The sequence below is a fragment of the Paramacrobiotus metropolitanus genome, unplaced genomic scaffold (genome assembly GCF_019649055.1).
Source record: "Paramacrobiotus metropolitanus isolate TYO unplaced genomic scaffold, Prichtersi_v1.0 Parri_scaffold0000075, whole genome shotgun sequence".
Lineage (NCBI taxonomy): Eukaryota > Metazoa > Tardigrada > Eutardigrada > Parachela > Macrobiotidae > Paramacrobiotus > Paramacrobiotus metropolitanus.
The window spans coordinates 194,767-208,462 of NW_026570295.1; the positions used below are offsets into that span (position 1 = coordinate 194,767).

General features: G+C 45.1%; 3 protein-coding genes across 3 annotated transcripts; 1 reads left to right on the forward strand and 2 right to left on the reverse strand.

Annotated features, from left to right (window-relative positions):
• Window positions 1-577: 577 nt before the first annotated feature.
• On the reverse strand, window positions 578-6,378 carry LOC129595205 (atrial natriuretic peptide receptor 1-like). Its single transcript, XM_055492133.1, has 19 exons — window positions 6,036-6,378; window positions 5,896-5,934; window positions 5,740-5,764; window positions 4,856-5,175; window positions 4,744-4,787; window positions 4,627-4,665; window positions 4,488-4,568; window positions 4,255-4,401; window positions 3,832-4,056; window positions 3,614-3,758; window positions 3,441-3,528; window positions 3,260-3,368; window positions 2,968-3,132; window positions 2,446-2,616; window positions 1,760-2,331; window positions 1,206-1,425; window positions 953-1,088; window positions 834-882; window positions 578-752 (listed from the first exon to the last, which is right to left on the reverse strand). The coding sequence occupies exons 1-19, from the start codon at window positions 6,376-6,378 to the stop codon at window positions 578-580; spliced, it is 3,093 nt and encodes a 1,030-aa protein (XP_055348108.1).
• Window positions 6,379-8,073: 1,695 nt separating this feature from the next.
• LOC129595226 (zinc finger HIT domain-containing protein 2-like) lies at window positions 8,074-11,251 on the reverse strand. The gene is made up of 6 exons (XM_055492153.1): window positions 11,029-11,251; window positions 10,803-10,952; window positions 10,234-10,379; window positions 9,995-10,119; window positions 8,833-9,415; window positions 8,074-8,380 (listed from the first exon to the last, which is right to left on the reverse strand). Exons 1-6 carry the CDS (start codon window positions 11,112-11,114, stop codon window positions 8,277-8,279), a joined length of 1,194 nt encoding a protein of 397 aa, XP_055348128.1. The 5' UTR covers window positions 11,115-11,251; the 3' UTR covers window positions 8,074-8,276.
• Window positions 11,252-11,415: 164 nt separating this feature from the next.
• Window positions 11,416-13,622, forward strand: LOC129595197 (uncharacterized). The gene is made up of 5 exons (XM_055492126.1): window positions 11,416-11,546; window positions 11,677-12,125; window positions 12,243-12,468; window positions 12,801-13,503; window positions 13,592-13,622. Exons 2-5 carry the CDS (start codon window positions 12,018-12,020, stop codon window positions 13,593-13,595), a joined length of 1,041 nt encoding a protein of 346 aa, XP_055348101.1. The 5' UTR covers window positions 11,416-11,546; window positions 11,677-12,017; the 3' UTR covers window positions 13,596-13,622.
• Window positions 13,623-13,696: the final 74 nt, after the last annotated feature.

A 13,696-nucleotide genomic window follows, 5' to 3' on the forward strand; every position in this document is an offset into this window, starting at 1 on the left:
ATGTGTTATGGGTACCATCCCCGAGCAGGATAGCATACGAAGCACGATATAGAGAAGTGCTTTTGTAAACAAACGAATCATGCATTAATTTCTGGAATATTACGCTGGAATCCTTATAATTCTGGTTTTTGGACAACAAAAGGTTTGGGCATGTGATTCTTTAGATAAGCAATTCTGAAAAACATGGGTGAAATCTATAAATTAAGAAGAAATCGGTTTGCGTTGCACATGCGTATTATTATCGCAAAAAGTAAGTAGCTGCGAACATGCATTTTTATGATTAAGTATACGGCTACGAAACATATGTACATGATGTAGCATGTACCAATGGCGAAATCTAACCACGGAGTATTTAAACATACATTCAAAATGCTCTTGGTCTTATCATGAGTTTGGAAACCAGTATAACTGTGGAAGTAAACTGCGAAACAACCGACGCCATATAATCGTATTAGCCACCATGCAACTGTAAAAAGGTCAACGTGACCAACAGCAACCATTAACCAAATCTAACCAAAAGGTCATTCTTCTTCCGGATCCCTACAAATTAAACGTCACATTAATTATTTGCCACCTTTTAGCGATCAGCCGCAAAATCGTGGTGCGTGACCTTTAATTCCGTGAGGCCCCGACTGGTCACCGTGATTTGAGAGGGATGCGGCAGTAGTGCCACCGTTTCGGCGGATGTCTGCACTTTGCAACCGGTACTGTGGGATGCCAGCCGGGAGGCTACATTCACCGTATCGCCAAACCTGCAACACATAACCTGTGTGATCATATACCTGCAGCACACCTAAATTAAATTTGTTAATAAAAAGGGACAAGATAATTACAAACAATAACGCGGGCGTTGTGTTCCCACTAATCCGGCCGCGCATTCTCCTGTTAAGCAATACACCGTCACGGTACTAACTGCAGGTTTATCAAGAAACGGGAGGATATATGTAGCCACCAGAATGGATGCCGATCATAATCTCCAAGCCGGTTTTCCCGAACGCCTTCATAAACACGCTGCGCAGCCTGAGTGCCAGCGTACACACTTCCGCAGCGTGATGGGTTCCATTAGGAACCGGAAGACCGCTTACCACCTACAAAATTGTATTGCATCCTACCTTTTTCGTAAATTACATAATATAAATTTGGCCAGTAATTTAACGTGTGTTTAACAGGCTTTCAGATAACCCTGTGCTTTTATACAAACAAACCATATAGCAGTCGCTGATGCTCTCCACCTTGTACACATCGAACGCCGCCGAATAATCATCAAAGAGCGAAAACGCTTCGCCTAGAAACTCCACCACCCGCCACGGGGTGTTCTTGGCGACGAATCCGACAAAACCTTCAAAGATGCTGAAGCCAACGGTTACCGAAGGATACAGTTCCGGATCCACGGACTGACCGCTCAGCAGACGCTGTATTATCGCGCTAAACCCAAACGCAAGCATTAGCCGACACCATTAAAATTAAGGACGTTATTCTCTCCGTCGGACCGCCAGGCCAATTGACCAGCCCCCCAAATTTTCAATGACGCAGTCGACGAGCACTGTTGTGACCCGCTAAAAGCGGCGGTTTCTCCCGTCTTTACTCGGAAAACCGGTTTATTAACCCCATGCATCACACTACTATGCTTATGAACAACAACTCACTAACTTGCGCTTTTAGCAATGCATATGTGGCGGAAAGAGACTGGAGATTATTGCCCCAAATAATTATCCGTTACAATTTTTCACTGGTTTGATTTATTAATAACGTAACGAACTTTGGCAGCATTTCTTGGAGTAAGCTCTCCGTCAGCTGCTGCTCCCGCTGCAGATGCACAGTCCGCTCCTTAACCACCTCTTCCAATTTGCGCGTATAACTATCGGCTTTACGGATCATCCGCTCTACCATACTTTCTCCGCTACCCATACGACGCTGAAAAAACTTCCATAACACCTCCGCATCGCGTTGTTCCGGCGCACTGCTCAGGCACTTCTCCACTATAATCAAGCAGTTCGTGTAGTCATCCGACAGCGGCCGATAGGATTTCAGCATCCAGTGAATAATGCTGGCAGCCGAATACACGTCGCCGGCCGCTGCGCCCAACGGCGACATTTGCATGAGGTCATCACAGAAAGACAACTTGTGACGGATTTCCGGGGCGAACCACCGCGCAAGGTCCTCCGCGGATTCCGGGAGTGATGAATGTTTCTCCTGGAGGCAATGGCGTCCGGCTATGGAGTGCAGTCCACAGTCGGAGATTTTGAGCGTTAGATTCTTGCTGATCATGCACGTGTACGGCGTTACGTAACCGTGGTACTTAAAAACAGACCGGTGTATTGTTCGCATTCCCTGCAGAATACATAAGAACGTTTACTGACACGTGTTTACTCAGAACATAAACGTCTAGAAATTATTTTTACGTTACTAGTTTACTAGAGTAGTCACAGGACAATCCTGACTTACCGCGATGAGGTCATAGGATAACATTATACACAGATCCCAATCTAGCTGGATGTGCTCGATCAGGTCTTTCAGGTGTCCTTTGGCCAGAAACTCCAATACACACCATAGCTCATCGGACTGGAAGGCCAGCCCATATAAACGCACCAAATTGGTATGGTCCAGCTGCCCCAGCTATGCAAATAATTATAATATAAGGGGAATTTACCTGCTGAGGCCAGCACTCCCTGTACTTGATGCCGTCACCCGCCTGGAGTGTGACGTTACGGCAATACATACGGTTAAATCAGGCGCGGTACATAAGCACCATGTTTAGCCACAACGTAAAACTCCAGCCGGGTGACGGCAGCAAGTACAGGGAGTGCTGGCCTCAGCAGGTAAATTCCCCTTATATATTGCTTATTTTGCTTATTTTAGTTATTTAAAAATACACAAGTTCTTGCGTGTCAAAGAAAAGTAAAGATTACGACAGTTTTATAACAAGTCAGAAATCGTAAAACTCATTTGCATAGTTGAGTTAATTACCCTCCTCAGCTGCTCCTCTTCACTTCGATTGACTCCCACAACTTTCTGTCGTAAGGGAAATTTTTTTATTACAACCGGGGAGTTTTTGTACATGTGGCATGGCGTGATCTCCATGTATAAGCTGCTACTGGGTTTGGTGGGGTATATGGACATCCTTCTCTGCGCCTGTGCACGAAACACATAGATCGTAAAAGGCGTTCATCTTTTCGAGTTATTTCTGACGCTCCATTAATAAATTTTTAATAAATCCATTCTCATACTATAAGGATCTTTACGCTTTAGTTGTACTAACGTTGGTCTTCACGACGGTGCTGGTCATGGAATAGCACACATCGCTGATTAAATGCACATCTAGCACCCACCACTGACCCGCCGCATGTATTCCTTTCCGCCGGAAATGCCTGACACATGGCAGCAAAGTCATTCATAATGTACTATAAATGATCATCTTTCAGAGGATTATGTAAGCTCACCATACATACACTGCAGCGACAATCCAGGCAAATATGCTCACTGTCAGGACCGGCGTCAAAACCATCCGCAGTAAATCCGTCGCGGGCGCTACAATAAAATGTGTGTGCAAAATTTCTATAATGCATAATCATTCTCACGTGCCGATTATAAACAGCACAAAGAACGCGCTTACAGCACGGTCCGTTGTCGCCGCGATACCCGCACCGGGGTACGTTCAACGGCGGCCGATTATCCGCGGTGGCCCAGTCTATCGAATAATTGCTGATAATTGTCACGGGGTGACTGGCATTCAAGCTCGCGTCGTAGATCACCGCGGTCTACAATGAAGTATCATAAAAAGCCGGTGTCACGTGATTATAAGCAGTGCGTGGTCACGGGGCAGCTGATTACTTGAAAAGTATCCAGGTCGGCATTGTAGTCCTCCAGATACAGCACAGGGACGCGTACCGCCGTAGCGTCCATACTAGCGGTGACACCGCGCGATGTGAAACGCCGGCTGCGGAAGGCGCTGGCTAATGTGGAGCCGTTGGGGATGGCACCTGTTTCGGGTAGTTCTGTCAGTACTTGGCCCAACGCCTTCACGGCGATGTAGGCCGCTAACGGTCCGGGATTGGGCTAAAGGTCGGGCAAAGATTCGGCTTAATCAACAGTATACGATCGTAGTAATTGAATTTCGTAGAAGATTGCATTTGTAATGTGTCGCTCAGTTACGAAGACAGTAGAAACGTACTCTGTACGCACCAGGAAGAAAAAATTGCCTAATCTAATGTTTTTACGAAGCAGGTATAAAAATATTATAAACTGGCTACGTACTTTTTCCTCGTCCGTATACCAGGCACCATACTTCTCTATGCCTTGTGCTTTGATTTGACGCGCCAAAGCATCTTTCTCACCGGTTGCGCCGCGTTGTTTGAAGGTTGTCGTAAATTTCATTACATATCGAAAAGCACGTCGGGCAATCTGTAAAAAAACCTAAAAATTAGTAGTGTGTCAAGAACAACTACACCGAGCAATAATTTTCGATTACTGTATTTGGTTTGACTGACCGCATCACCGGAATCGTTCTTAAACCACGAAAGCGCCCCGAACCGCCTTTCGTTCTCGAATGGTTCGCATGTTAAAAATATCTACAATTAGTCCGGTCAAAACAGAAAGCTCATGGTATAAAGAATTCCACAGGCTTACGTATTCGCCATTCAACATATTAAGGCGGTCGGCAGCAATCTAACAAATTAATACAGTATATAAATGCAGTACATAGAAAGATGCATAAAAACATATATCGTAACAGAACGGCCATACCAGAAAATTGCGCATTTCTTCTCCGCGAAACAGGACCATAATCACTGCCAAGAAAGGTCATTGCCAGCTAATCGAACCATGAGACATCATCACGATCACTCAATGGACTTACCACGACTGGTATTGATGGCCGGCCGCAAAAGCTGCTCGTAGGGAATAATCCCTGAACTGTTCCATCCCACTGAGATGAGGTTAAACTGTGCTCCTAGCGGAAACCGGGGATCCCGCACAATCCGCTCAATTGCCGACGGGAACCACGTGTAGTAGAGGTTCTTCAGCCAGGTGTCGTACACCATGTACACCGTCGTCCAGCCGAAGAACGACAAAATGGAGAGGATGCCCTGATTGGCCTTGGTGGTGTCGACGGTGGCGAAGGACACCAGGGTGGGGTAGGCCGTGGGATGGGGGCGCTGATCCGACGGCGTGGCGCTCCTATGGTACACAATTAGAGTAGGCACATTACGAGGACAATAAAAGGTGGCTTTCGCCAACGATGTAAGAGCGCAAAATAAAAGGACGCAGTATTATATAACATTGTAGTGCTATTGAAATTAAGTGAATGGCTTCATGTTTATGTTTTTAGAGCTCGCTTCTACGAGTAGATACGAGTATATACCGGCTTGAGAATGAAATGCAATGCGATAGCTATGCAAAGAAAATGGGTGTGTATCTGGAATGCTATAATATATCCTTAATTTTTTGCAACGCACGTTTTCAATTCAGTAGCCACACAATAAAAAGGTTAGTAATTAAAACGAAATCGATGTTACCACACACAAAATTTAATAGTATACAAGCGGTAGCGTTTGCTGCCTACTTAATGGCTCAACTCCGTAATTATTATGTACCATTGTCACTTGTAATATTCATAAATACAGTATCAGTTGCAAATGTATCAAAATCGATGGCACTACTACCAGTATAGTGGTACTCTATTTACTGCAAGTACAGAGGCGCAGGACAAGTGCTGTACAAAATTAATTTAATATAACGTACGTGGCAATTGTTAAGATGTCCCATTCTGCAACAACACCCATGAATTACAATGTTGTAAAATTGAGACAAAGCAGTATTCCTATAGTAAAGTATTAAAAGGACATTGGTGATGCAGAATATTAATGGTAGGCCATTTATGTAGACCGAATGCCGCACCTCGGGTAAATCTGGCCACTTCATTTCCTTCATCACACCCTGCCCAACAACGTAGTACTCATCAGATCAGAATATCAGATTACCTATGTATCTGGTATAAATGCGTCATACTAATGAAAAAGTTATCTCCACTGTTGTACCGTTAAGAAAGAAAACGGGAAGACTGGCCGGTGACCTCTGGGGTAGCCATTGCTGATAATAGTACTGCGGCACCACGTACGTGTTGCTCTGCAGATCATCACAAGATTTCAGGAACGGCGCGCTAATCACCGACACTGAAGCGCTAAGGTTATATTGCGCCGTGATCTCCGCGATGGCGATTTCATATGCCGGCAACATATACGACTGATCCGGCAGGAAATCGCGGTTGTTGGCGAAAAAGCATAAAAAATCCAGATGCCGGTGGGCTGCGACACAGTACACGGTTAACTGTAACCAATATGCGGCGAAGATCGTGCGCCGGACTTCAATTAGTAAATCCATGATAAAGCAGTCATGTACTCTGTAATTATCGAAATTCTCATGACAAATTGAGGCTTATGCGGACGATAAAAGTGCGCATCGCTCGAACATGGATGGATGTCGTGCTGATACAGAACATGGAAAAAATCACTGACACTAATACACTGACAATCACTGACATTCGCAACCCATCATGTGCCAGTATCGGTTAATTGTATTTCCGGCGAGGTGGCTTATGAGGAGGCGGTGAAGAGCAGAGTTTATAATCTGATTAACCAACATCCATTATCCGGGCTGAATGCACCGCCCATTATGCGACTGGTATCTTGTCAATTCCAGAGAAATCGCATGTGCGGATTTTGTGTACTACCAAGTAAGCTATTCAGTATTCATCCACCGGAACAAAATATCCGATGGAGCCGGGAAGACTACACCATGCCACATTGCCACCAAAGACTACTTGACAGTTCCGTAATGGTGTTATTTTCTGGACTCATTTTCGTTCAAGGTACTGTACTGGAAATTTCCCATTCACTACAGACATAGTGACGCCAATATGCGAGGACTTCGTTATGAATTAGTGTTCGAATGCTGTTTACAATCAATTTGTACGTCCGTAAGATGCGATGTTTAATCCCGCGATCAGTGCACTTGCACCTATATTAGCAATTATGTAAAACAAATAAAAAATGCAGTTACTTATTGATGGTTTATTATTTTCGAGATCGCTAGTGCGCGAAATCACCCGGTCACCGCATAGTACACAGGTGAGCTCCAGAAGGTTGTCGGCTGCCGGCGACGCCATGGTGGTATGGTCACCGTGGTATAGGCGTGTCGTCACAATGTACACGATGTACATGTAGGCGCCCAGAAGATTTACAATACCTGGAAATTAGAAGCAAGTCTCAAGACCAGAAATCGTAAGACTGACTGAGACTCGTATCGTATAACAGGGATTGTCAGTTTAGCAGCCACTGAGGTCGAGGAGGATTCACCGCTATCAAGATGAGAACAGAAGAATCGCAGACCAGAGTAAACCAAGAACCGCAGTGACGTAGGAGAAGACGTATAGTGATACAAAAAAAGGATATCCTGCACACACGTCAATAATGTAGCTCCAACCTTTCACTCCAAAAGTTGTGGCGATTGTTTGTGATGTAGTGGTCACTGGGAGTAAAACCAACTCGCGCGATGCAGGTCAACGAGAGCAACCACAATTGTTACCCAATCTAACCAAAAGGTCATTCGTCTTCCCGACCCCTGCAAAGTTTTTTGCCACATTAAATTATTGTTTGCCACATTTAATCGATCAGCCGCGAAAGTATAGTCAGTCGCGTTAAGGCCCCGACTGGTAACGGTGATTTGGGAGGAAACAACGGCCAGTTACAGGCTGGTATAATACTATGTAATTTGTTAAAAAGGTAGGATTTTTTTTACGGTTTACAGTATGCTTTTGTAGATGGTAAGCTGTATTCCGGTTCCCAATAGAACCGCTCACGCGGCCCTTGTAGGCACACACCGGGGAAAACTATGGTATAGCTTGGTAAAGGCCTTCCCTCCACGCGGCGGAAGTGTGCACACTGGCACCGAGCATGCGCACTGTCTTCAAGTCGACATTCGGGAGAACCGGCTTGGAGATCACGATCGGGCATAAGATTTAAGCGCATTAATAAAAATTCAACCATAAAATGCATAAAATCACAAGATCTTCCTGACTTATTTTTTTTTTCGGCAGATAAACCTGTACACAGAAAAAATATCCAGATACGTCCACAGTTAAAAAACAACTGTTTCCTGCAATGCATATGAAAGAACACAAAACACATCCACACAAAAAGCCCTCAATATTTATGCACGAATATGTCGTACTTCCACGCACATCACAGATAAACTTAGTACTTCGTAATACGCGTTCCGCACTACGACAGTTCTTCAATCAAATTCTTCACGCTCTTTCCTGGCTGACTGCGTTGTATTACTGCTTCCGCACGGGAGTGACTGATTGATTCCTGCGCATATTCGTCTGAAATAAAAAAAATAAAACCTTTTAACAACGATAATAAATCAGGCTAAATTAAAATTTCAATAGAAAATTTCAATACAAAAATCTGCAATAAAAAGTTTCACGAACAAAATTTACATTCAGCAAGTGTATCTGTATGTACGAGGATCTGTAAAATACTAGCTCAAATGGAATAACACCGCTAAACGCCATCGCTCTACAACATTACGGCGTGCAGTCGGTCTGTTACCGAAGTAATCGATCCAAACGAGCAAAAATTCAGTTACTTTGTAAAATGCAATTCAAATCTTCGACAATCAAGTGAATCGACCACGGACAACCCTTTTCCAGTAAAGAAGGTATAATTAGTTTTCACACACAAAAATTTAAAAAAAATAACAAGTGCATCCGAATCAATTTACAGAGCATCGATTTTTTGTGATGGCTAAAATTCAATATTACTGTTGTCTCACCATGCAGTAATTTCAATCCAGCTACACAATCCTCCAGTCCCTCTCCGTACTCCTCCATCCACGCCAGGAAGTACTCCGCCTTCTTGAACGCATCCGCCAGCTTCTTCTCCTTGCCGCGCTCCTTCCACGCCGTCCGACACACTCGACGGATATCCGCCAGCGCAGCCGCCACGAACACCTCGTCCGCGACAATCTGCACCACATCTCGCATTCCAAGACTCCGAAAGGTCCGCGCTGCTAACGATCCCTTCACGGACGACCGGTCAGCATCGTCCAGGACAGCGAGGACGGCTTCCGCGGGCGACTGCAGCACCCGGTCACCGCGTAGTCCACAGGAGAGTTCCAGGAGATTGTCGGCTGCCGGCGCCGCCATCGTGGCATGGTCGCCGTTGTATAAACGTGCTGTTAGAGCGTAGGCGTACAGGAGATTGATGAGGGCAAAGGGTACAGAGGGATGCGGGGGATGGCGTTGGAACAGGGCGGAGAGATCGGGGGCGGGGAAGAGTGCGGGAATGTCCGGGCGACTGGAGAGGATGGAGGCGGTGGCGGAGTCGCTGATCTCCGAGATTTTCGGTCGGATGAGCTGTAAGTAAGATAAAACAAAATATAATCCACCAATACTGAAGATATTCTAAAAGAAAATTTTGAAATAATACTCAACACATACATGCGTTCATACATATATGCGTAAATTAGTAATTATTATTTATACCAAATAAATTCGCATAATTATTGGAAAATCAGATTAGCGAGAAATTCCGCACTAATCAAAAGCCCGTCCGCTATAGATTCATCAATGGCGTTAAAAATAAACTTACCGTGATGCGCAATAAAAAAACAAAAATAAAAAACTATCTAGAGGAATCACTCACCCGTAAAATTGTCAAGACGTAAAAAACATAGATAACGTACAAAATCTAATACCGAGAAAATAAGAGAATTTAATCAATTTTAATGATTAATGTTTTGCCTGCGTTCATGTGAATTAAAGATGTACAACGACTTCAGCTAAATGTATACTGTGTTGTCGAGTCAACTTGGCACCTCTTTTTACAGTGAGTCATATCCGCTTAGCGTATAACTCACTGTACGAAAAGGTGCCAAGTTGACTCGACAACACAGTAATAAAACATCTTCTCAATAGCCAAAAACAGCAATTTACCTCCCGGGTCCACCATGGCGTCCACACATCGATCAGCAGCGACAAATCACTCTTCTCCGCGAACTCCTCAAATTCCCGCTTCTCCTCGGCGGTTAATCGCTCCCAGATCTTATCTCCATCTTCATCTGAATCACCGTCAACAACACTGATGTCAGAGAGGCCATCCCGAAATCGCGCAGTGCGAACAACAGTGATAAAGCACTAGATGCCAATGCAACTATGCATTACTATTTGCTAACCTAAATCCAATCCACGGAGACGTTCATCCAAACTGCGAACTTGGGCCGCTGCTGGTGCTTCATCGCTGGCGAACATATCCGGATTACTGTCGGGATTTTCCTCCAGTTTCTGGATGAGTTCGATTATCTTCCTCGCGCCTTTTCCACTACATCAAAGGAAAATCAGACGATACTAAACACTTGGTTCAGTTGGTTCATATCCGTTAGTTTTCATTTAATGTGAATCATAATTCCTTCGTTTACAGAAAAAAGTCACAACAAAGTAGAAAATTCAAGAATTAGACAATTAACAAAATAATTTTTAAATCAAATCTTTCAATAACGAAAAGAAACGCCAGCAGGAGCAACACTATTAATACAGAATACCATAATATTGCTGTCAAAATTTTAATTGTCCAAAGGGTTTTTTGTAGCAATGTAGAGTGTTTAACTTTCTGAACAGTACCAAAACTCAAGCCAGCGTCCTGCATCTGATTTCTTATGATAAAGCGATAGGTAACATCTTATTGCACTATTTGCCGTAATGAAGAAGATAACAGAGTCGTAGTTCTTATGCAGTATCCAGGTACCTGGAATTCTGTCTGGCCAGGTTCTCCATAACACAGTCACGGTAAAACATCTCGGAGCACGATGCGTGCACAGGCGACTTGTAGCACTCCACGGAGCAGTATGGCCAGCTGCAGCGCGGGCATGTATAATTGGCTTGTTTCTCCGTGCATCTGCGGAAAAGAAAGGGATATAACGCAGAACTGGAAGGATAAACACGAGGCATCTGTGAGAGCTTGCAGTATGTACATTTTGCACTTCCACACATTCTGCGTGTGGATAGGATCGCGCTTGATCATGCTCGGTGGATTTTTTATCAAGATGCATTTATCCATCTTTTCGTGCTCGGAATGGGTGAAGTTATCCTATCATATGAAAACTGAAATCATTGATCAAATACGGTCTTGAAAATACCGAACAAGAACATCCTAAAAAACCAAAGAAAAACAGAAAAATTGATGAGAGACTCACAAGTCAGTATCAGTAATGTGACTGAATAGTGAATAGCCGTAGAATGGCTGGCCGTAGCAAATATTATATGTGCATAAATAACTAACTGGCCGCCGAAGGCGGGAGGCCACCTTGTAGTTACAGGCTTGCTGGCTGCTGCACAGTGCACATTGTCATCGCTGGTACGGAGTACTCTGTACTCTTCACCGCTGGCTCCGTGAATTTTCATGTTTGTTTCGCATTTGCGAAATTCTTGCAAGAATCTGCCGAGGGCTGTTACAATTGGCAGCGTACTGTGATCAGACAGGGAACAGCAGGTAGGCATCTGCGAGGACTTTTCGCAAGAACTGAGACTTAAGGTATTAATCTTAAGTATTAGCCAGGAGCGTATCCCGGGATGCAGCCGTCTCTCTGTGATGGTGTTCACCCAGCCCCTTGGTTTGGTAGGTCAGTTGAAACGCGCTAAGAAATGGACGGCAAAGGGACGAAGAGGAAAGTTGATGCGGACGCGGTGGGGAATGGCTACCAGATCCGACATTCGACAGAGCACCCCATCAGCCTGGAACACTATGGTTCCCCGTGGACTGGATTGGTCTCTGCAGGCGGCAGCGCATCTGCGCAGCAGCCTGCCCGTCTTGCTGAACAGCGGCAGCTGGAAACGGGAGTTTTGAACTTACTTACCAATTATCAGCTGACCAACATGGACGCGACGGACAACGGATTCCTAGCGTGCCGCGCCACGTACACGTTTCAGATGGATCTCCAGAACTTAAAGTCCGCGGCGCTAAATGATTTCGGGCAGGGGAAATTGCAGCGAGTACGTGTGTCAGGGATTGGCAACGAAATTTCCCCCTTGCCAGCGTGGCTGGAGAACGGCGTTGGACTGCAAGTGTTCCGTAAGTGCTTCAACTTAATGTCGTTCTGTCTTAGAACTGTTACTTAGATTTCCTTTTGGATCTTGCTGCAAGAAACCTGTACATGCCGTTAAGTGCTGCTTTGCAATGCATGAAAAGGTTGCGACAAGCCGACAGCTCTTCTCCGATGACGAGCTCGAGCATGGTTTCGAGGTACCATGGCGGGCCAGCATCCAACTGGAGCAAGTTCCGGATAACTGCATATTGACGGAGGTGCAGCTGGCCTTCATTAATCCGTATGAATGCCCGACCGTTCATGTTGAAATGAAGGCGACCAACACTCAAAGCATAGGCTTCATCAACAACACACTGAAGAACATCGACGGTGAGGGCCAGATTAGAGTTGGAATCCATACGGTTTTTAGCCGTTTTTCGAATGGTTTGAAATTAAATTTTGATTTAAAAAAGTATCTGTTCGCAACGATTTTATAAATTTCCTTTTGGCAATGTACTTTGAATTTCCTGACTTTCTTCGCTTAAATTTTGTACATTTTTATACGTAAAATTTTTGAACTTTTTGATTAATTTTTAAAACATTTGTGTACGTAAAATTTTAAGTTTTTCTGAATTTTCCATGTCAGATCATTCCTAAAACGCGAAAGCCCTTTTGATTTTGAAGCCATTTAAACGTATCTTTGAAGTTTAATTGAACCGTAGGTCAGACCTACTCGAAGTGCTGTCAAGAACTGGGTATCTTCCGCGAAGCCTACTGTTTCATCACTATGCGTGTGCCGCTGCGGAGCTTTCTAAGGAAACTGCTTACCGCCTTCCGACGGACCATCCCGTTGTGTCCAGCACCAGACGAGGTTATCACGGTGACGGAAGGAGCGGATAATGTGGTGCTGACGCGGCAGGGCAAGATAGAGATTGATCGTCAGGCCCTGGCTGGCATCTCTTCCGCAGCGCGTGCCATGTTCGCAGTCGGAGCGGCGGGAAAAGCCAGTTCATACGATTTGGACTACAGTAAGGCGGCCGTCCTGGCAGTGCTGAGCGCGGCTTTGCTCAAACAGGAATCTCTGCCAGGCGATCCGCGCCGAGCGGCTCCGTTCTTCCTGTACGAAGTGATGAAGTTGGCGTTAAGTTGGGATATTCCGCAGCTGAAACTGTGGACGCAGGTAGCGTTTGTGGAGCGCTTATGTCATCCGGTCGCTAATCTGGAACAAATCCCCGTCCTGGACGCGGTCCGCATCATTCACGACCATGCCGATGGGAAGGAGGTGGGCGGTCGGATGGTTCTGTGTGGACTGATCTGTGTGCTGCGCATCCTGCATTCACCGACCGCGCATTGGACCCTTGATGAACTGCAGCAAATAATTGAACCGAAATCGGCGTTGTGGAAGAGCGTTATCCAGCCGACGCGGTGGGTACCCGATGCCAGTGTGTTCGTTAAAACCTTGACGGGTAAAACCCTTACTGTCCCGGTTAATCTGGCCTATTTTGTGTACCAGCTGAAATGCCGGATCCAGGACATGGAAGGACTTCCCATGGATCAACAGCGATTGATTTTTGCCAATAAACAACTGGTGAATGATGTTACTTTATCGGATTGTGGT